This window comes from Centroberyx gerrardi, chromosome 8 (assembly GCF_048128805.1).
Source record: "Centroberyx gerrardi isolate f3 chromosome 8, fCenGer3.hap1.cur.20231027, whole genome shotgun sequence".
Taxonomy (NCBI): Eukaryota; Metazoa; Chordata; class Actinopteri; order Beryciformes; family Berycidae; genus Centroberyx; species Centroberyx gerrardi.
In genome coordinates, this window is record NC_136004.1 from 26,307,023 (window position 1) to 26,327,182 (window position 20,160).

A 20,160-nucleotide genomic window follows, 5' to 3' on the forward strand; every position below is an offset into this window, starting at 1 on the left:
CCAGTGACAAAGGCTTTACAAAGGCTTTCAGATTTCCTGTTTAAAAGCATTCACTGCACCCTCTCAACTTGTGAAGATGACCAAACACCCGATATTGACACGACTGCTGTGAATATACATGTAGTTCAACTCAGTACTCATTCTTTTCTCACTTCCCTGCAGCTTCCTTAGGACAGATTAAGAGTCCTTCCCCTAGGAGGAGACTCTATTGATAGATAAACCAAACTGAGACTGATGGCAGTAGGCAGGAATAATTAGAAAGCTGGACGTGAAGCTTTGCTTTATTTGGATTTGGAAAGGTCCCTATACAGATAATCCATGGGTGCCCAAATACAGCCAACAATTGCCTAAGGTTAGACTTGGTTAGTCAATGAATTGCTAGTTGTTGATAGTTAATGCATCATCTATAAACCGTTTAGAAAGAACCTTTTTGCTTAAAGTGAGTTCACACTAATAGTATCAGGTCATGCAGAGTCTCATCTGTCCTGTCTGACTCTCCTCACATCACGCAGCACTTCTCCTCAGCCTTGGTCCTCAGCTCCGTCATCGTGGCCGACGCCTTCTCCTTGATCTGGTCCATGTCCATGTTCTGCAGGTTCTGCATCTGGTCCAGGATGGAGTCCTTCTGCTCCTCCTCCGTCGTGTCCTCGTCCACCATCTTCAGCAGTTCCTCGGGGACGTCGACGTCGTCTCCGGCCGTCTGGATCATGTTGGCGTCCTGCTCGCTCTGGAGGGACAGGAAGAAGACCGGAGTGAGTTGAAGTTGAAGATCACTTTATTAGCCCAAATTTGGTTTCCAGCAAGGAATATCACACAATACAAGCTCACAAACGGCTGTAAAACAATGCATGCTTACAGTAAACGGCAAACATCAGTTAACATGAAGTGATGAAGACAATGCATTTTTAGTCTCAATGTATTTTTAGTCTTCAGTAGTGCTGAAATGATTAGTCGATTAATCGATTAGTCGATTAATCAATTGTAATTTTGATAATCGATTAGTTGTTTTGTCATTTAGTAAAAATAGCAAATAGCAAACATTTGCTGGTTGCAGCTTCACAAATATAGATTTGCTTGCTTTTCTCCATTTCATATCATAATATCAATATCATATACTATCATATATTTAATACTTTGGGTTTTTTTTGGCTGCTCAGACTAAGTAAGCAATTTTAAGAATCACTTTGGGATCTGGTAACTTATGATGGGCATAGACTAAATGATTAATTGATTAATAGAAGAAAAAAAAAAGAGATTAATTGATAATGAAAATCTTTAGTTGCAGCCCTAGTCTTCAGTGTCTTCAATTTGTTGTATTCTTGTCTATATCCTGTTGTTTGCTGCTGCAGTGCCCAATTTTCCCAAAAAGAACATTAATTTAATCTTATATACTGAAACATACAACACCCATTAAAATGAGCTATGGAAAAGGCAGAAAACTGAATGGTTAGGTAAATGGGGACAGAGGGTACAGAGTGCAGAGTGTAGGACATGAGGGTAAGACATTTCCGCATACACTTCTTCACTTTCCTTTAATGAAATGAATGGAATCCCAGTCTGCGAAATTGATTTAATAAACTGTTCTTTCACTGCACAGCAGCTTCAGATCAGTGTAATAGGTAATTTCCCTAATGATATGAGGCAGATGCAGCGTATTTTCCAAAGGACAAGTAGATTTGCTGACACCAACATTTGATTTTCTCCTCTAATTAATCAGTTTAATCGGTTTTAAACATGACAGGATTTTACCTGGCAGGACCATGAAAAATCCCTGTGGATTTCTGTGTGTCAAATCATCAGAAATACTTTCCTGCCCCTCCCAAAGTTTTAGTATATCAGCAAATTCCTTCTACTCTAATGTTTTGTACTTCTGTTCCAAATAAATATAGTGAAAAAATAAATTATTATAAGGGTTTGTAGTTAACACTGACTGTTGCATCACTTCACTCATTCTGTTTTATTTGTATTTAGGGAAGTTGCATAAGACCCTCACCTTAGATCATTCTCTAACTATGAAAAAGCTACATTTCTGTTTCTGTTTTTGTTGATTTCATATTGATGAGATGCTTTTTTGTTGTTGTTTTCAGGGACCGAGGGAAAGAAAGCCATCTCACCTTTGGTAGTCTGTATTTGTCCCTCAGACAGGTTCGCAGTGTGGCCCGCTCAGCCTTTTTCACCAAGAACTCTGCATCTCTCTCTATCCTTGTTTTGAACAAAGAACAAAATTTTTGTCATGGAAATATAGGCATGATACACTGTTCAAGAGTTGAGTGTGAAATGCTGCATCCTTTAATGAAGGAATTACAGTACATTTTGATTTGAATATCATATGATGTAGCTTCAGTTTTTCATCATCATCAATTAGACACTTTTTATGCTGTACTAGCTTTCTTATAATTATACAAATAAGACAAGATGAATGAATGAATTAATAACATTTTATATATATATATACTATATATATATATTATATTATATTATATTATATACTATATATACAGTATATTAGAATAATCATATAGCAGTTGTTCCTGATGTTAGTGAATATCTAATACTGATTTGATTATATTTGATTTGATTCTGCTTTTGTGGCAAAGGAATTGATCTTCTGTTCGTTTGCCACATGACCATAACACTACTCCTAAATGTGTGCATAATGCAGAATGACGAGATTGAATGGTAATCAGCTTTAAGCTTGATGATACTAGGTTTGCTGTGTAGCGGCTGCTAAAAGAAAAGAATACATTTGACAAAACATGCATTTAAGTTGAGTTGTACATTTGTCACTAAAAAATCCCCTCTACCTTTCTCTTTAGCTTTAGTTTTTTTTTCTTTCCCTAGCCCTTCTGTTTTGCATGATATTTTTATGGTCATAGGAGCAATAATGTTTTTTTCTATTGTTATCATTAGTAGTTGTAGTAGTATTAGTATTAATAGCATTGTTATATTCTTTTTTTCCCCTCCCTTTCCCCCCAATTACCCATCATGAGGCATTTTGCCTCTTGCCAGGCAAAAATTTGTTAAATAAACATTAAAAAATAAATGATGTCAGGGCATTATGGCTTTGACCTTTGCAATCCTTATTCTTGATTTGTTGTAATGGTGATTAGATTAGATTAGATTTAGATTAAGGAGTTAAGTGATCAAGGAATTAAAGATTATTCTATTGTACTGTTAAGTCAATCTGGATGAGAGCATCAGCTAAATGCCTAAACTATAAAGGTAAATGTAAGTGGAGAATTTGTTGGAGTTCATTATTTTCCCCAAAAAAAGATTAGAACTAATTCCAGAGAAGTAACAAAACTATTACGTCGCTCTCAGTAAATGCCATACACATTACAGACACTGTTTTTCTCCCTCCAGTATTCTCTCTCCATCCAGTATCTGTCCCTCACCCGTCCGGCCCTGACAGACCGGTGGGAGAAGGGCTTGCTGCTGGGACTTACTTCTCCTCCACCAGCTGCCTCTGGTACTCCTCGGCCTCCTCCCTGGACATGCCTGCAGTCGCCATGCTATCAGCTCCTCCAATATCCTCCTTTAGCTCGCTGCTTTCTGTCTGCTCCTCAGCGGACCGTGAAACTGTGCAAAGCAGTTCCACTCAGTGACAATCCTGCTGTACCGAGGGATTTGTGGCACTTTTCTCTTTTTTTTGTTTTGGCCCCCCACTAGTTTAGGTTGCTGCTTTTTGATTGGCCTGATGGTGAGAGAAGCCAATGGGAGGTCAGAGGCTGAAGGCTGGCATGGCCCAGCGCACACTGACTGACAACATTATCCCTGAATCAAAGCAGTTTCAGCTGCGCACCTTAATCTAAGATAAGCCTACAAAGAGCAGATTGTTTCACTCGGTGCAATTTGCGTAATGCAAGGTCATTGTCAGAATCCCACAATTGGTAATTGCTATGGGCCAGTGAGCACAGACATACTGTGCTATTCCACACTGCTCTATCCAATTCTGCATGTGACAATTTGCCATTAATCCCCTTACATAAGAAACCATTACTTGTGTGCCAAAGGACGTCCCAGACAGTGAGCATAATCTAGTCCTACAATAAGACTTACCTCACAGTCCAGCCCCATTTTGTTTTTTTATGTAATATTTATTCACATTGGGTCAACATCATTTACTTTAGAGGAATATTTATCAAGGTTTAGGTTTGGTTTATACAAAATAGAGATAGAATGCAATCTGTGCAGGTGAGACAAAGAAAGGGGGGGGGGGTGAAAGTGACAAAAAGAGACAGAAGAAATAGGGACATAAACCAAATAACATTAAAAGAATGGTACAAAAACAACAATATGCATTTATAAAATGAAATTAATTAAAATAGCCCTCATCCAGGGAAAGTGAGACTCATAGTGAGTCATAGTGAGAAGGACATTGTGTATCATGTGTGTTTCCAAAGGCTGTATTCATCATTGCTTCATTTTACACATTTATTTGTCTGTGCAATGGTGATGCAATACATATGGTTGCTTAACTTAGCGTTAGAAGTATTGGTAACTGGGGGGGGGGGGGGCAAGATGGCAGCCAGATCATGTGACCTACAGCTGTCAGGTCTTCTCAAATAACAGTTAGGATACGACACCTTGCAGCCCCAGCAGCAGCACAGATTGTTTCACAGCAGCGCCATAACACTGCTCTCACACTGGGATAGGAGTAAAAATTTAGCTTGAATACACACACACACACACACAGTCCCATTTGGAGTATTTAATCATGCTCTGCTTAGCTCTGCTGTATGGGACGGCACAGCATCAACAGAATACGCTCTGCCTGGTTGAATAATGGATGGGAGGCAGCTACAGCAGCAGCAGCAGCAGGCTGATATCTAGACTGCGTCACTGACTAAGGAGGGAAGGGGGAGGAGGGAAGGCACAGAGGAGGAGGAGGAGGAGGAGGGGGGGTGATGTGACTGTGAGAAGAGCTGCTGTACCTGTGTGAGAGAGAGAGCGACAGAGAGAGAGAGAGAGAGAGAGAGGGAAACCTTGCAGTGAAGACCGAGGAATAACAAACAGAGTCTGACAGACAGAGAGAAACATGTCAGCCTCCTTTCACTTCCTCCTGCTTCTCCTCTCCTGCAGAGGCATCAATACAAGTAAATGGCTGTTTAATTTTGCTGTGTTTGTGTGTGTGTGTGTGTGCGTATTAGCTTTGTACTGCTTCCTCTTTCTCTGTGGCTGTTTACTGAATTCTGTGTGACCTTGTAAGGAGTGGAAGGAAATGTGATGGGTTTTCAATGGTATCGTACTGTACTATGTAATACAGTAGCTGCTGTATTGATATGTTGATACAGCCTGTACTGTAATACTGTATGTAGGGTGCAGTGAGTGAGTGTGTGTGTGTGTGTGTTTGCTCTTCTTCTGAGATCTAGTTATTTCATTGGTAAACCATTTAAACTGGTGTTATTTTGATACTGAATCGTCACGGAAGAGTATTTACTGTAGGCAGTGCTAGGGTTCGACCGATATGGGTTTTTGAACGCCTTTACCAATACCGATATATTTGAGTTGAAGCTGCCGATAGCCGATATTTTGTACTGATATTCAGTATCTTTATATTTTACAAGAAGCACCAGCTTACAGTTTGTCAAAAGCAAGTAAAAGGAAGAGCCACTGAAACAGCATTTAGATCATCATGGGACACTAAAACTCTCCTTTAAACCCCAGACTAATGAAATTATTTTAGGGTTAGCAGATGTTTTATTTACAAAAAAACCCCATTATTGAACAGTTAGATTAAAACCTCCATCATATCAGTGGTGGATGACACTGACTGGCGATATCTGATATTTAATAAAAGGCTAATATCGGCAAACTGATATTGTCGTGGTGGATTTTCTTCTCTCTTCAACTTCCACCTCAGGTTCGAGGAGCTGATTGATCACAGATTGAATGAGACAAACTCAGACAATTTTCTCTTTGCCTTATTCTTCATATAACAGAGTACATCATACAACTGATATGTGAAGGGTCTGACAAAGGATTCACATCTTCAGGTTCTTTTTCTACCTTCTGACCCCCCTTCACATCATGCTCCACCAGTGGCGGACTGGCCATCGGGAGGACCGGGGCAATTCCCGGTGGGCCACTCGCTTTATGGGCCAGTGGCCACGGCCACAAAACTTTGAGCCACCTAAAAAAATAAAGGCCCGTGAAGCTGAGGAATCAAAATGCGCAAAAATTACTGACCTGGCCTCAGTGCCTCTCTCTCCACCTCCCCCCGTCCTGAAGGGAGGTAAAGGACACTGGCCTCAGTGCCTTTCTCTACATGCCCACCCCTTTACTCCACCTTTTAATTGTTTATAGTTTATTGTTATTAGACAACGTTATAGTTTATTATAATTTATTGTTACCTGGTGTTGGTTAATTTAAATATGTATTGTTGAAAGTTACCAAATTAAAGTGATAAAAATGGCAATGGCAATCCCTGACTGATTTCATCTGTAATGATATCGCCTTTTCAAATACAGCCCTTTATCATGATGCACTAAATGCACAATATAGCAGCCTGTGTCTGTTGTGGTATCCTCACAGTGGTCTGCTGGCGACAAACCGTATGTAGTACTATTTTATATATACTGTATAAGTAGTGACACTTGAGTATTGCTGTATTCATGTATGCATCAATTGGGTGGGGATGGTGGAATATTCGCAGGCTGGATGTGGGCCAGTCTGGGTCAAAAAGTCCAGGGCCATTTTCTTGTCCCAGTCCATCTCTGTGCTCCACCTAGAAGGATAGTCTTCTTCCAGACTTGACCTAATGTGGCTCTCTAATTGGTCTAACTGTCGGAATATGGTCAGTGCGTCAATCCAGCTATTGCTGACGGAAAGCACCTGCTGTTTTGTACCTCAAGGCCGAAACTAGGAGTCTTCCTCCCTAATTCCTGGATCATTCTGTCCTTGATATGAATGATCTTCTGTGCAATATTGGATACAACCTCTTTTTCTGGCAATAACAATCCCATTATTCTCTCTTGTCTGTGAGAAACTTACTGGCATGAGCTGGTATCAAAGGCCTCTTTCTCTCTACTCTCTTCTTACTGTGCATAGTACATGTGTGTGTGCTGTCTGATCAAAGGAATGTGTAAATATATATTTCTCTTTGATTATATTGATTAAGTATAGATTATGCATTGACTATGAAGATAACATAATTTCCTTCAACAATATATCAGTAAGCTAGTAAGCACATGTGTTTTACACTTTTACACTTGACTGGAGTTGTACCCATTTTACCTTTAATAAGTCAAGATCTTTCTATGTCAAGAGTGTCGACTCGTCTGTTTATTGAACATAACCATGATAACCAAATACTGTAAATAAACACACATTGTACATAGATTCATTTCCACATGTTTCAGGAAATGAATGATATTATTCTTAAATGATAATGCCAAAGCAACTTGGAAGAGGAAGAGGGCTTTTTTCAAGGCCAGGAAGAGGGTTTTGTGTGCTACACTAAAACACTAGTCATATTAAATGGTGATTTCACATTAAGTTTGTGTGTATACTTTTGTTTCTTTTTCTTCCAGAGGATCCTGGCCCAACGCCCCCCCCGCTGGTTCCCACCACTCCACTCCCAACAGATGTGAAGAGTGTCGTCTTCAAAGGTAATAACTGCACAAGTCTGTTTTTTGCCACACCAATCTGTCATGATCAGTGTAATAGATGTGTTAAATTTGATTTGCTGCCATATTGTGTCTTCCTCCATCCCAGTTTGATGTGTTGATGCTGCTAAGGAACGGTAGTTAGTCAGGTTATTGGTGCTGCAGCTGTAAAACATTATGCATAATGGCAGAGATGGCTGTTTTAATCAAAGGTGATGATTAATTCTGTTCATTCAAATCACATTTTCTGAATGAACAGGTGTCTGATTTTGGCTTGTGTCTGTGTTTGAAATCCTCCCACAACTCTCAACGCAGGTGAAAGTCACGTTGAGAAAGTTGAACTGTTGAAACCCGTCAATTTAGCGCTAGAGTGTACCTGGACTGGTAATCAAAACAAATTGCCAAACATTACTGGGTATTGGAGAAAAGATGGGGATGAAATTGAGAACAGCCGTCTCACAGTGCAATTGGAGAATGGGCAATATAATCTCAAAAGAGAGTAAGTATGTGCTCATTATTCCATTAGGTTCATTAAATGCACATTTACCTTGTTTGTTTCTGTCTTTATGCGTGTAAGTCCCTATCCACTGTCATATGTGTTGGCTGATTATTTAAAAACATGGTGTGTGAGCATCAGGATTATCATTTACAGTGATATTACTTTTTGTGTTGTTAAGCCGTTTTTTTAAACAGTGGGTGTTCTCAGTTTCCTCTGTAGCAGTTCAAGACCTTTGTCTCCAGTGTCATATGTGAAATGAGTTGGATGCTTGATGAAACTAGCTGATATCAGTCTTGCCAATGCATAACTTAAGTTGTAAAACATATTTGTTTCTTAGATCACTGCCAGTTCATCAACATTTTCTCTAATGATTTAATCTATCCAGATTTGATTTATTACATAAAATCGATTACAGATTATACTGAGTTTCATTCCAAAATGAGAACAAAAAATGCCACTTGAAGAACCTGACACCTTTTACAAAAATGTCTGCTTGAATGAAAGTAAAGCAACTATCAGCCACTATTAGTTATAAGTCATCTTAATACCTTTTCTTGCAAAATAGTTATGTTTTGATGATAGAATCATATGCATTTTAAGATATTAACCAGTAGCTTTCAGGTTGCACTTTTTCGCAAAAGGGATATTCAGTGTCTTGACATATCTTTTTCCTTGACAGGTTCAGCATTGTTGATGAGGAAAGCCTGGGAAATTACTCATGTGTCTTTGGCAGTGAAGCAAACATAGACTTCATTTTGGCAGGTACACACTGATTCATATGAGTTGTATTTGCAGGTGATATTACACATACCTGCTGCCATTCTACTGAATATGAATATTTATAACTGTATGCATAGGGTGCAGTGTGAAGGGTAGACAGTGCAGTTTCCTCGTCATCATGCTCTTTTCCTTCTTTCCTTGCAGTTCCACAGATGGGTGAGGTGCGAGACAAGCCCATAGTCAGCTATGTGGGCGATTCTGTGGTTATCGCATGTAAAATGGAGGAGGCCAAACCGCAGCCCCACAGCTGGCAGTGGTATAAAGCAAATGGGACTGACAAGGTGGGTGGGCCGCCGAGAGGCCGACTTTGATGTGGATTTAGGAAGGATTTGTGTCACTGGTGATGGTAAATCAACATGGGAACACTTTTCAGCATTTGGTTTTACTATCCAATATTTAATTGGTCAGTGGAATAAATGATATAAGTACATCTAGAAAAAGTGTTTTGTAAGTCTATTTAAACACCAGAAGTAGCACTGAACTATCTGACTCTTCAACAAAAGCCAGAGCTTTCTGTAAGAAATGAGCAGTTTGTTTCCAAAATGCTCAAATCATAACCTTACGTTTATCATACAATAAAAATATAGATAATCCAGAGAATCATCATTTTATCAACCAGTGATTTACGTTACCTACTATTTTAAATTTGTGCTACCAATCAATCTGTAAGAGTAAGTGTTATTTTTTTCCACAACTACTGTTTTCCACAATCCCTCATTTTGGAACTGCTGCAATATCAACACAAATCTCCATCACAGGGGATTTCCACAGGATGTGAACTGTTGATCCTAGGACAGAAAGAAGTCCAGAGAGATGCGGCAGATAGATGGATCTGGGTGCAATATTTTAATTTAAAAGAAAAAAATCAAGTACTTTCAAGGCCATCCATTCATTTTCCAAGACTTGAATCGCCTTATTTTTCCCAAATCCACAAACTTCCAATGGTTTTCTCAAGAACCTTGCAGTGTTTGTAATAACAGTTGCAAAGGAGACAGTGCCACCATCTAACAAAAAAAATGTAGTGCAATACCAGTGAATATTGATGTTTATGTTGTTTTTTTTTGTGGGGGGGTTTTTTGTCCCAGGAGCGGATCGACACCAATGCAGAGTCTCACCGGTACAAAGTGAAAAGCGAAGTGGGGAAGACGACGCTGACGGTGCTCAACCTGACAGAGGCAGACTCCGGCTCGTACTACTGCGGCGCGGTCTACGACATCGGCACCAGCATGAGCCACGTGGAGCTGAGGGTCATCACCTTCCTGCAGCCGCTCAAGCCCTTCCTCGCCATCGTGGTCGAAGTGCTCGTCTTGGTCGCCGTCATCCTGCTCTATGAGAGGAGCAGCTCCAAGAAAAACTCCACTGCAGGTAGGTAGAAAACAAAAGAACAAAAAAAAAAATACCATACTGAGTTTCTCCTTTAAGTCAAGATCAGGGATGTAGTGGAGGGTGAACCCACCTAAACCCAGTTTATCCACCTTTTAATTTGCAGTAAGAGAGTTTATCCACCTTTTTAGGGTGATAGAAATCTTTAGGACCAGACATTCTTAGTATACATCCTAGTGAATGGTGTCAAACTCATGTAAGTTATATAAAGATGGGAAAGAAGTTATATAAAGATGGGAAAGAAGTTATATAAAGAAGGGAAAGAAGGAGAAAAAAAGCATAAATTAATGTTTTCTTAAAGAATAGTTAAGTTTTATTTATCATTTTGTTTTCCATAGTTTACCAAACTTTTTATTTACCACTACATCACAGGTTAGGAGGTTATAGTATGAAGTTCATTATTTGATTTTGCTTTGTAATTTGTGTATATGTATCTGCCTTATTCTCAGGTGATGGGATGAATGCCGACCAAACGAATAAGCTGTGAGTATAATGGGATCTACGTTGAGTTTCCCCAAGGTCCAGATAGTTTATTTACTGCAATTTTACTGTATGTGCAGTTTGTATTTTCTCATAATGTGTATTTTTCTCTCTCTCTCTTCAGGACACAAGGAGAAAATAATGGAATGGAAGGAAGTTCCACAATGAGACAGAGGAAAGTTTAGCAGCAGAGGATCCTCACACTGTTCACATATTGTATTTTGCTGATTTCAGCAGTGTTACCTGATTGATACAGAGCTAAAAAAAAAAAAAAAAGCAATATTTCATCAACTATTTGGGCATCTATTTTAATCAAAACATGTTCACCAAAGAGAGTGGCAACAACCACCACTCCCACAAAATAGTCATTCTCTTAATTATTATGTACATTTAGTCTTTTTTTACGAACCAGCTTTGAAATACTGCATTGTCTCCTGTATTCTCTCCTTTTTCACAGATATATTGTATCTCCTTGGAGCGTATGTTTTTTTTTTAATTAAACAAGGATGTCATGATGACTAAAAGAGCAAAGCACTTCAAGTAGTCTGTGCTTTATTAGCCTCAAATCAAGAAACCGCTCACTTCCTGTGGAAATACTGCAGTGAGAATTGAGATCATGTGGTCAGCCTCGCATGTCACTCTGCCTTTTCACTCGCTAGTCAGAGAGAAAATACACTTCTTCTACTTGCCAACGACTTTATTCTTAATTGATCTTAACTTCAGTTGTACATTATGATTTGTGTGCAGTGCCTTATACTATCAAAAAGCAATTAACCAACCGTTCCTGCTCTGTTTGCAACGACTTAACCTGTCAGTTTATAAAGTGTGCGCTTGAAGTAGTGTGTGTGCCTACAGTGTAACTACATCTCACCTGAATGAAATGTATATCCCGGTATATGCAGATGTTATATTAATGTATCACTCTCATATGTTAAGCAGCTAGTCGGAAAGACCATGTTTACTCCTGTTCATGACTTCACCTGTCACTTTGTGTCCTAAAAGTGCTTGTTATACCTCTTTAAATGTTTGCCTGCACTTTACATTAAATGTGTCACAGTATATGCAAACATGCAGATTAAAAATACACAAACTACTGTCGTTGTGTTTGTGTCAGAAATTTGACACTTGTAAAAGCCATCAGTTCACATATATGGATGGTGAACCCCCAGGTAGAAAATACTACTTACTGCCCCTTGTGCTTTTCAGTATGGATGCCTATTTGGAAACCCAGCTTGGATGCTGAAGGAAAGTGGGTGTTTCAGAAAAATATGTTTTATAAATGTATTGTAACACCAGAAGTAGCGTACTAAACTATCTGACTCTTCAACAAAAGCCACAGCTTTCTATAAGAAATGAGCAGATCATTTCCAGAACGTGCAAATCATAACCTTCAGTTCATCATTTAATAATTCCAAAATATAGATGATCCAGCCTGCAAAAGTGTCATTTTGACCATTGACTTAAGTTATGTACTATATTCTAAATTTGTTCTACCAATCATTTTGTAAGATTAAGATTTTGTAAGAAAGGTGGATAATTTTGGAACTAAACTTAAAATATTTCCTAATCCTGACCCGGAGAATTTATTTAATTAGTTGCAAAGGAGACAGCGCCACCCTCCGACAACAAAATGATGGTGCAATACCAGTAAAGCCTCAGACCTGCACCCATCCCCTCATTTTTGCTTTTGTTACACCTCTTTAATGTTTACCTGCACTTAACCTAAATTAAATATGTCACAATACATTACAAATACACAAACCACTGTGTTTGTGTCAGAAATGACTTGTAAAGGCCATCAATTCACATATGCAAAATACTAGTAACTGTCCCTTGTTATTTAGTATGGTTGCCTATATGGAAAACTAGCTTGAATGCTAGTAAAGTGGGTGGGTGACAGTGTAATTGGAGTTATCAAGCGTGTCTCTCCCATTACAGACATGGAGTCCAACCTACACTCAAATAGACTCCCAAATAAAACCTAAATTACCAGATAAAACATGTCAACAGTAACTTCAGTGAACCGTAATAAGCATCGACAAACACGCTGTAATGTCCATTTGAAAAGCATGGTTTTATCTCTGCATTAAATACAATCTGCACAATAATAAGAGACACGTACAGTACAGTTAGTCAGTACTTTGTTCAGTTTTCCAACACATAAGACCGTGTGGCATGGCTCAATCCAGATGTTTCCGCTTTTACAGCCATTATGTTTTATATAATCGGAGAATTTGTTTGTCTCTGAACCCGGCTGAACTCTTAAGTCTTTCCTTGACCAAGAAAACCAAGAGAAGACTTTTAAACCTATAGATATCTACGGCTTGTTCATGAGGAACTGGACCAGAAGTTTGAGCACCCGGTCGTTCAGGCCGACCACCGCTCCGTCCTGCACCGCCTCGTACAGCCGCAGGCTCTGGGTGCCCCAGAAGAGGTTTTTCCTGGGGTTGTCGGCGTCCGTCTCCACAGACAGAGCCAGCGTGTTGAGCTGGTAGCAGAAGAAGGAGAAGAACTGTCCGTCTGTGATCACAGCCTGGGACACGAACGGCCTGCTGACGTCCTCGCTGCTCCAGAAGCCTGCAGAGATGAGATGGAAGTACAACCAGGGTGAGAAAAAAATCACACGTCAGATGCTGGTGAATACAGGCTGTAGCTGGTAAGTTGGTATATTCTCCCAGCCACTGAGGCAGGAAACCATCATTTGTACCGTTTTTTTACATCATCGTTTTACCTTTAGATCATCTGTTAAAAAGGAAAAATCCACCCTAAAACACTTTAACATTGTTAAAAAAAACAGCGATGTACTTTGCGATGTACTTTGAATTTCTGGGCTCATTTTGTTGTTTGGTGGTGTATTTTTCTCTTTCCTACAGATAGCCGACCGAACATAGACAATGTGACATTACATCAAGATATTTCCAGTGCAGCTACAATGGAGTTTGATAGCAGAACAGTTTTCCAACTGTCTAAAACATCAATAGTAAACTCAGTTTTTTGTTTCAGTCCTTTGAATCAAAGAGAAAGGGCTTCTTATTTGGAAGTTTTATTTTAGGGATTTGCCAGTGGAAAAAAAAGGGGGGAAAAAGGAAATAAGGAAGAAAAAAAAAGAGAAAATACAGAAAAAATAAGGAATAGAAAATAGATCAGGAAATAAATAAGGGGGAAAAAATCATGAGCTGTAACATCCATGCTGCCATCAGTCAGCTGTGAGTTGCATGTGAAATGTGTGTGATGACATCATACCCTGGTACATGGCCTGCGCTGCGGTCCAGGCGAACAGGCTGGCGAGGCCGTTGGCCCGCAGGAAGACCTCGACCTGGTCGGTCTGCTGCCGCCTCGCCATCACGTCCCGGCGGTAACGGTCAGGAACCAGGTGGAACTGAGTGTGACCATAACACGCCGGGTCTGGCAGCTTCGCACCTGGTGAACGACACCAAGAGGTTTGATGTGATCAGAGGGAAGTTTAAAAAGAGGGAAGTTTAAAAAGAGGATGGAATTCGTGTACAAGATGTCATGCTTCTGTTACTTTAGGGTACATCACAGTGATAATCTGCAGCTTTTACATATAAATAAATGACCGTTTTGCTAGTCTGTAGTCGACTGACCATACAATAGAGATTCAACCTATACCATGTTCATGAAATCTGTTTGTTTGGAATAAATATAAGAAGGTCGGAGAAAAATAAGAAGCCACAGTCTATATTGAGCGTCTTTATTATTACAGTATGTTGGGCCAGTGCCTACGTTGAGTGCAAAACACCAAAGCAATGACAGCTTATCACCAAAGATGTCGCCAAAATCAAGAATCTCACAGATTATCACTTTAAGAGAAATGATGGAAAGCAGCTAATATACGACTGCTTTACTCAGGTTAGACTGAGCATGTACCTGACTCAACTGATGCTTAAAGCTGCACTAGACAACTTTGCACGTTGACGGCGCCAAATAGCAGCAGCTGTCTGAAAAATGTTAACTTTAGAAATCATAACGTGACGTCAGTAAACTGCACTCAGCATGTTCATGTTTGCCAGACTGGCCGGTCTGTGATCATTTTATATCAAAGGAAACCAAAGAGACGAGAGAGGCAAAAGATCTAAAGTTGGTGAGTCCAGCTTTCTCTGGACGGAGTGCTGCTCACTGCTGTTTAGGAGACAGTGTGTAGTTCAGTCTTAAAGTCGAGATGAAACGGCATTTCGAGAGTATCTAACTTCCGTATCGTGACGTATTTCCGAGTGAAACAGGAAAGACAGGCGGGACATAACGTTGGGAGGAATTTGATTTGAACGTTGAAAAGTGGGTGTGTCATAACACCCGAAGACACACCGAAGTACCGTGCTGTTGCTAGCTAGCTAACTAATGAATCTTAGCCTCTTAGCTCTGTGCGCTAAAAGTTGAAGATTGATTGATGGGTGGATGTCATGATATTATTGGTTGAAATTAGTTACGGGCATGCTTACGTAAGCACACGGCATATTTTGTTTTACAGGAAGAAAACATGATTGAATTTTGATATAAGAATACAATGAAATTGATTTTTGGTATTTTTTTTGACATATATTGTTAAATAGGTGCACAGTATGACCGGGGATGTGATCGAAAAGGGTTAAAAAGGCATTTTTCATTTCATCTCGTCTTTAAGTTTGAATTTGTCACTTCCTCTTGGTGGATAAGTGACCATACCCAAAATCAGAATTTCATATGGGGAAACGGTGCGAAACTACAGGGTCTCGATTAGAGGAGATGGGACGCTCTTCTCTATTGCAAAAATGAGTGTATTTTTACATTATAGTGCAGCTTTACAAATGTATCTATTGGCTTCTCAAAAACCATGTGACCATGATGAAATAAGACACAGTGGATGTGATTGGTCAGTGGTTGTTGTTTTACCTGTGAAGATATTATTGTCGTACTGTCGTTTGAACAGAGGCATCAGGTCCGGAGCAAGTTTGATCTGTGGAACTTCAGCTGCATAGGAAGCCTCTAATGTGGTGAACTAGAGGAGATGCAATTGATAGGAAAGTGTTTAGAGAACAAAGTGACAAACAACAAAGTGAGTGAAAGGTAGCCATGAGAATAGGAAAAACACACCAAAACAACAAAACAAAACAACAATAAACAACAAACCGAGCCCAGAAATGCAAGGGCAACAGCTGCTTTTTAAGACGTTTTTGTTTACGTGTTTTAGGGTGTTTTTTTCCCTTTAAGTCTCAGTAGTTTCATCCAAGCCATCTTATTGGTCAAAGTATGGCAAGCCATGCTTTTTTGGTTACTTTACCAACTCTTTTAATACCCAGGGAACTAGCTAGTTACTAGTATTTCTTGCCTTCTGCTGTTTTTTATGCTACTTTGGAGAAAGCTTTAGTACACATGTTGGTAACAATGTGCCTTGTATCTCTTACATCACAGGCGAACCCACAACCACAATAAGGAACGTTCTCTTGGGTGTTATTACTATAAGAAACAATGCTTAACAGGGAAACAGTGTGGAGATATTTGTGTTTTCCAATCAACAACTCCACGATCTGAAGGTGATTTACCTGTGGCAGCTGCTGAGTGATCCTAATCTGACTGTGCGGCTTGTCATCGATCTGGAACCTGATTGGCTCTTGCCGGCCCCTCCGGTGTCCCTTTGGGATGATCCTCTGCCCTCTCATCCAATAGAAATTCACCTGGGGTTTAAGATCTAAAACAAAACAAGACAAAAACTTATGACTTTCATAGTCCAAACATTCAGGAATCTTAACATAGTCAATTTGTCAATGACAGGTAGAGTAAAACCCTGTTTTGTTTACCAGCTATAGTGGGTGGTTCATCCCAGAATACACCAGCCACACTGACTTTTGGTTGTTTATGCGTTGTTTTTACTTCTTTTAATGTTCCATTTTATGTCCAGCTTTGAGCTGCAAACCATGTATGAACGGTGCTTTACAAATTAAGTTTATTATTATTATTTTACCAGAAAGGTAGTTTTCAGAATATAATATGGCCTGGAAGTGAGGGTTCCCTGCCAATGTGGCTGGTAGGGCTTCCCAGCCAAAGCCAAAAATTACCATAAATTGGCTGGCTGGTAGCAAGCACTCACTCAAATGACAGAATATCAGCTTATTAGAAAGATCTGACACATATCAATCAATCAATCAGTCATACCTATACTTGACAGGCGCAGCAGTGGGTTGTGTTTGGCCAGGCTGTTGGTGAGTCCAGTCACCAGGTTCCTCAGAAAAGGCCCCATGACTTGCTCCTGCTCTCTAAACAGGAACGGCTTGCGTTTCTCCATGTACCAATGCTCTTGTAAAATCGCATGGGTAACCAGGGAGCGGATGTCCGCGAACACATCATCTCCAATAACGGTTGATGCATTTTCAGTTGCAGCAGCAGCAGCAGGCAACGCTGAGTCCTTTTCGGTCTCCTCGGAAACGGTGAATTTCTCGGGCAAACCGGGGATGTATGAGGTCTTGGTGAAGTGCTGGTACCATCTGTCTGCGTTGCGAGCAAACGTCTGAGGAACCACCACGTATTTCTTTCGCTGGATGCGGGTGAGGAGGGAGAGCTTGTCCTGCACGTCGGCGGCGCGGACCTTTTCTAGATGTTCCTCGATCTGACGCCGTCTGGCAGATTTACTTTTGGCGGTGAGAGAAGGGACTACGGGGGGATACGCGGGCTCTTGGACCGCCGCTTCAGTATGAACGATCCTTTGGTTTCTAAACGAAGGCAAGTTTTTATGAAGTAGTGACTGCAAGGGCAACCGTGTGCGGGCCGCCATGTTGCTCGTAATGCGTCAGCTGACTTATTTTTCTTCTTCTTCTTGTTCCGTTGTAGTGAATGTTAGCCAGCTGTCCTCCACAACACCGCCACCTACAGCACGAAAGCTCAAAACAAACGGGGTCATTATTTGACGATATTTTCATTACCATGCGATTTTGAGTAAACATAAAATGACAAAAGTTAGTTTGCTTTGTTTATTTCACATCAAGGTTACTGATAATTGTCGTTTAAATATTTTTTAGCATCGGAGAACGTTTAGGCTCTTGAAGCGAACCTGAGCCCACACGCTTTTCTACAAGATGCTGCATTTTGGTGCTGTCAAAGATATCGTAATTAAGAGTAGCAGCCACACGAACTGGTAAATACGACTGGGGGAGGCGGATTTTTCACGAACACCACGGTTGCCTATGTTTGACGTTTCGGGACAGAGATAATTGAAGTCGTGTCAAACAACTGATGGTAAAAGTAACAACAACTTTTACCTAATAAGTTAATTAAAACCTCAATCGCATGTCTGGGGCGCATTTGTCCGTCTCATTATTACCTCTGTACCGCTTGATTTCTAAGATAATAAAAAAAAACCTAGCTTTGTTACTGTGTCCCGTTTGTTATTATTCTCTACCCCAAAGTACCTGAATGCGCGACGAGTCGTATTTAGACGGTAGAACCCGGAAATATAAGCCTACGAGGAACACCTGAAGGCAACCTCAGTGTAGTCCGGATGCGGAGTTTTTGCCTTTGAACCTTTGAACCTACTTTGGACAAAGCACTTTTAGCAGATTCAAATCTCACCCTGTCGGTGCTGCAGTATGTAAAAAACCTAGCTAAACCCCAAGTACACCGTAAAACACATTCTCCAGGACAACTGCAACAGCTAAGCAATGTATTGTCTTCAAATTTTACGGCTACAGATCTTCAGAAGCAGCACTTGTCACTTCAACCTTTTGCGCCGTGCTTGTCGAGCAGAGGTAGCTGGTCTAAAAATAAACCGTCTTGCTGTAATTCTCATAAACATTTTATTTTTTCACTTGACTGACGCGGAGCATTTTGACAAGTGTGTTAGCCCTGGTGGCTCTGGGATACATGTAGTGTCCGACCACCAAGAGGTTTGGTTTGTTATTGATTCCCTTTAGCCCCCTAGTCAGCCCTATGAACGTCATATTTGTATGCCAGCAACAGTTTCACTTTTCTGCTGTATGTGCTTCACAGAGACCCTTGTGCACCAAAAGTGACGAGGTGAGACTGGCAGAAGAGGCAAGCAAGAAGTATGGCTCCCCAGCTCCAACCATCTTCTCCAAAGTGATTGACAAAAGCATCCCCGCAGATATCATTTATGAAGATGACAAGGTAAACATCACACACTTTCAAAAACATGCATCACTATCACTGTATTCCACGTGGAGTCCAGAGATAAATCAGCACCCGTGAGTGTTTGGCTGCAGATAAATGGATTTGAAGCGTGATGCAAGTTCAATACTTCACATTTGTGTTTGTTTTTTGTGATTATCAGTGTTTGGTCTTCAGGGATATCAGTCCGCAGGCTCCAGTCCATTTCCTGGTCATACCGAGAGTCCCTATTCCCAGAATCAGCGAGGTCAAAGATGATGATGCTGAGGTCAGTTACTGCCTGATTTGTGTTGCCTGCACCAAACTCACTGCTATCCCCATGGCCTTGTGCTGCGTTCAGGTCATATCGGAATAAACTGAATAACGGGATGACATCTTATAGCTACAACTTGGAAGCGTTCACATGTTTAAGTCGTTGTGGAATGCAAAATCCCAAATCATTTTTATTCCTGAATTTGAAATCAACCATAAACAAACTGCAGCAGATATTGCTCGCTATTTGTGAGTAGAGTTGATTGTGTTAGCGAGAATATATTGATTTTGGTTTTTATTCCCTTGGACTGCTGACATTGGTGGATTCCCTGCCATGTTTGCCACCTGTGTCGACACACTTACGCAATTTATGACGCAAAAAAAATCCCACGTCCTGCTTTTAATTACCACTAGGAGGCTGACGGGAATGATTTTTCCCAGTAGGCACCTTTCTTCAGCTCTTTTCTTTTTATTTTTTTTTCTCAACATTCAGCTCTTAGGACACCTGCTGGTCGTCGCCAAAAACGTGGCAAAGAAAGAATCTCTAGATGAAGGATACAGAGTGGGTAAGTTACACGCTGTTAGTTTGAGTGATTGCAGTAATGAGTGGTTAGTGACTTACATTCAGGTTCAGGCTGTTTATTTACACACTGAATTCTGTGTGTGTGTGTTTCTGTCCCACGCAGTGATCAACGACGGGAAGCACGGCGCTCAGTCGGTTTACCACCTTCACATCCACGTGTTGGGAGGGAGACAGATGACATGGCCTCCAGGATAATGGAGTGTGTGTGTGTGTGTATGTCTGTCTTTCTGTCTGTTTCTCTGTCCTTTTTGTTACTTACATGTCTATGTCTGTATTAAAGAGGTTAGTGAGCGTGATCAATGTATGACATTGGTAATATTTCCAAAACTTCAGATTTTCATCACATGAATTTCTGCACAATAAAAATCACATTTCACCTAAATATAAAATGTAAATGTATAGATGATGACAAATGTTTAGATGTACAGGAAACACATAATGTCTGAGACAACTGCAAATAAAGA

General features: G+C 40.3%; 4 protein-coding genes across 4 annotated transcripts; 2 read left to right on the plus strand and 2 right to left on the minus strand.

Moving 5' to 3' along the window:
• Positions 1-308: 308 nt before the first annotated feature.
• Positions 309-3,529, minus strand: LOC139910432 (complexin-4-like). Its single transcript, XM_071897722.2, has 3 exons — positions 3,447-3,529; positions 2,115-2,202; positions 309-727 (listed from the first exon to the last, which is right to left on the minus strand). The coding sequence occupies exons 1-3, from the start codon at positions 3,509-3,511 to the stop codon at positions 500-502; spliced, it is 381 nt and encodes a 126-aa protein (XP_071753823.1). The 5' UTR covers positions 3,512-3,529; the 3' UTR covers positions 309-499.
• A 1,395-nt stretch (positions 3,530-4,924) lies between these two features.
• Positions 4,925-11,837, plus strand: emb (embigin). Its single transcript, XM_071897678.2, has 8 exons — positions 4,925-5,096; positions 7,533-7,610; positions 7,923-8,106; positions 8,786-8,868; positions 9,031-9,167; positions 9,972-10,251; positions 10,719-10,752; positions 10,874-11,837. Exons 1-8 carry the CDS (start codon positions 5,039-5,041, stop codon positions 10,932-10,934), a joined length of 915 nt encoding a protein of 304 aa, XP_071753779.2. The 5' UTR covers positions 4,925-5,038; the 3' UTR covers positions 10,935-11,837.
• A 977-nt stretch (positions 11,838-12,814) lies between these two features.
• mrps30 (mitochondrial ribosomal protein S30) lies at positions 12,815-17,513 on the minus strand. Its single transcript, XM_071897714.2, has 5 exons — positions 16,897-17,513; positions 16,287-16,432; positions 15,637-15,742; positions 13,993-14,169; positions 12,815-13,326 (listed from the first exon to the last, which is right to left on the minus strand). Exons 1-5 carry the CDS (start codon positions 17,510-17,512, stop codon positions 13,067-13,069), a joined length of 1,305 nt encoding a protein of 434 aa, XP_071753815.2. The 5' UTR covers position 17,513; the 3' UTR covers positions 12,815-13,066.
• Positions 17,514-18,249: 736 nt separating this feature from the next.
• hint2 (histidine triad nucleotide binding protein 2) lies at positions 18,250-20,160 on the plus strand. The gene is made up of 5 exons (XM_071897717.2): positions 18,250-18,482; positions 18,724-18,861; positions 19,025-19,129; positions 19,607-19,679; positions 19,800-20,160. The coding sequence occupies exons 1-5, from the start codon at positions 18,396-18,398 to the stop codon at positions 19,889-19,891; spliced, it is 495 nt and encodes a 164-aa protein (XP_071753818.1). The 5' UTR covers positions 18,250-18,395; the 3' UTR covers positions 19,892-20,160.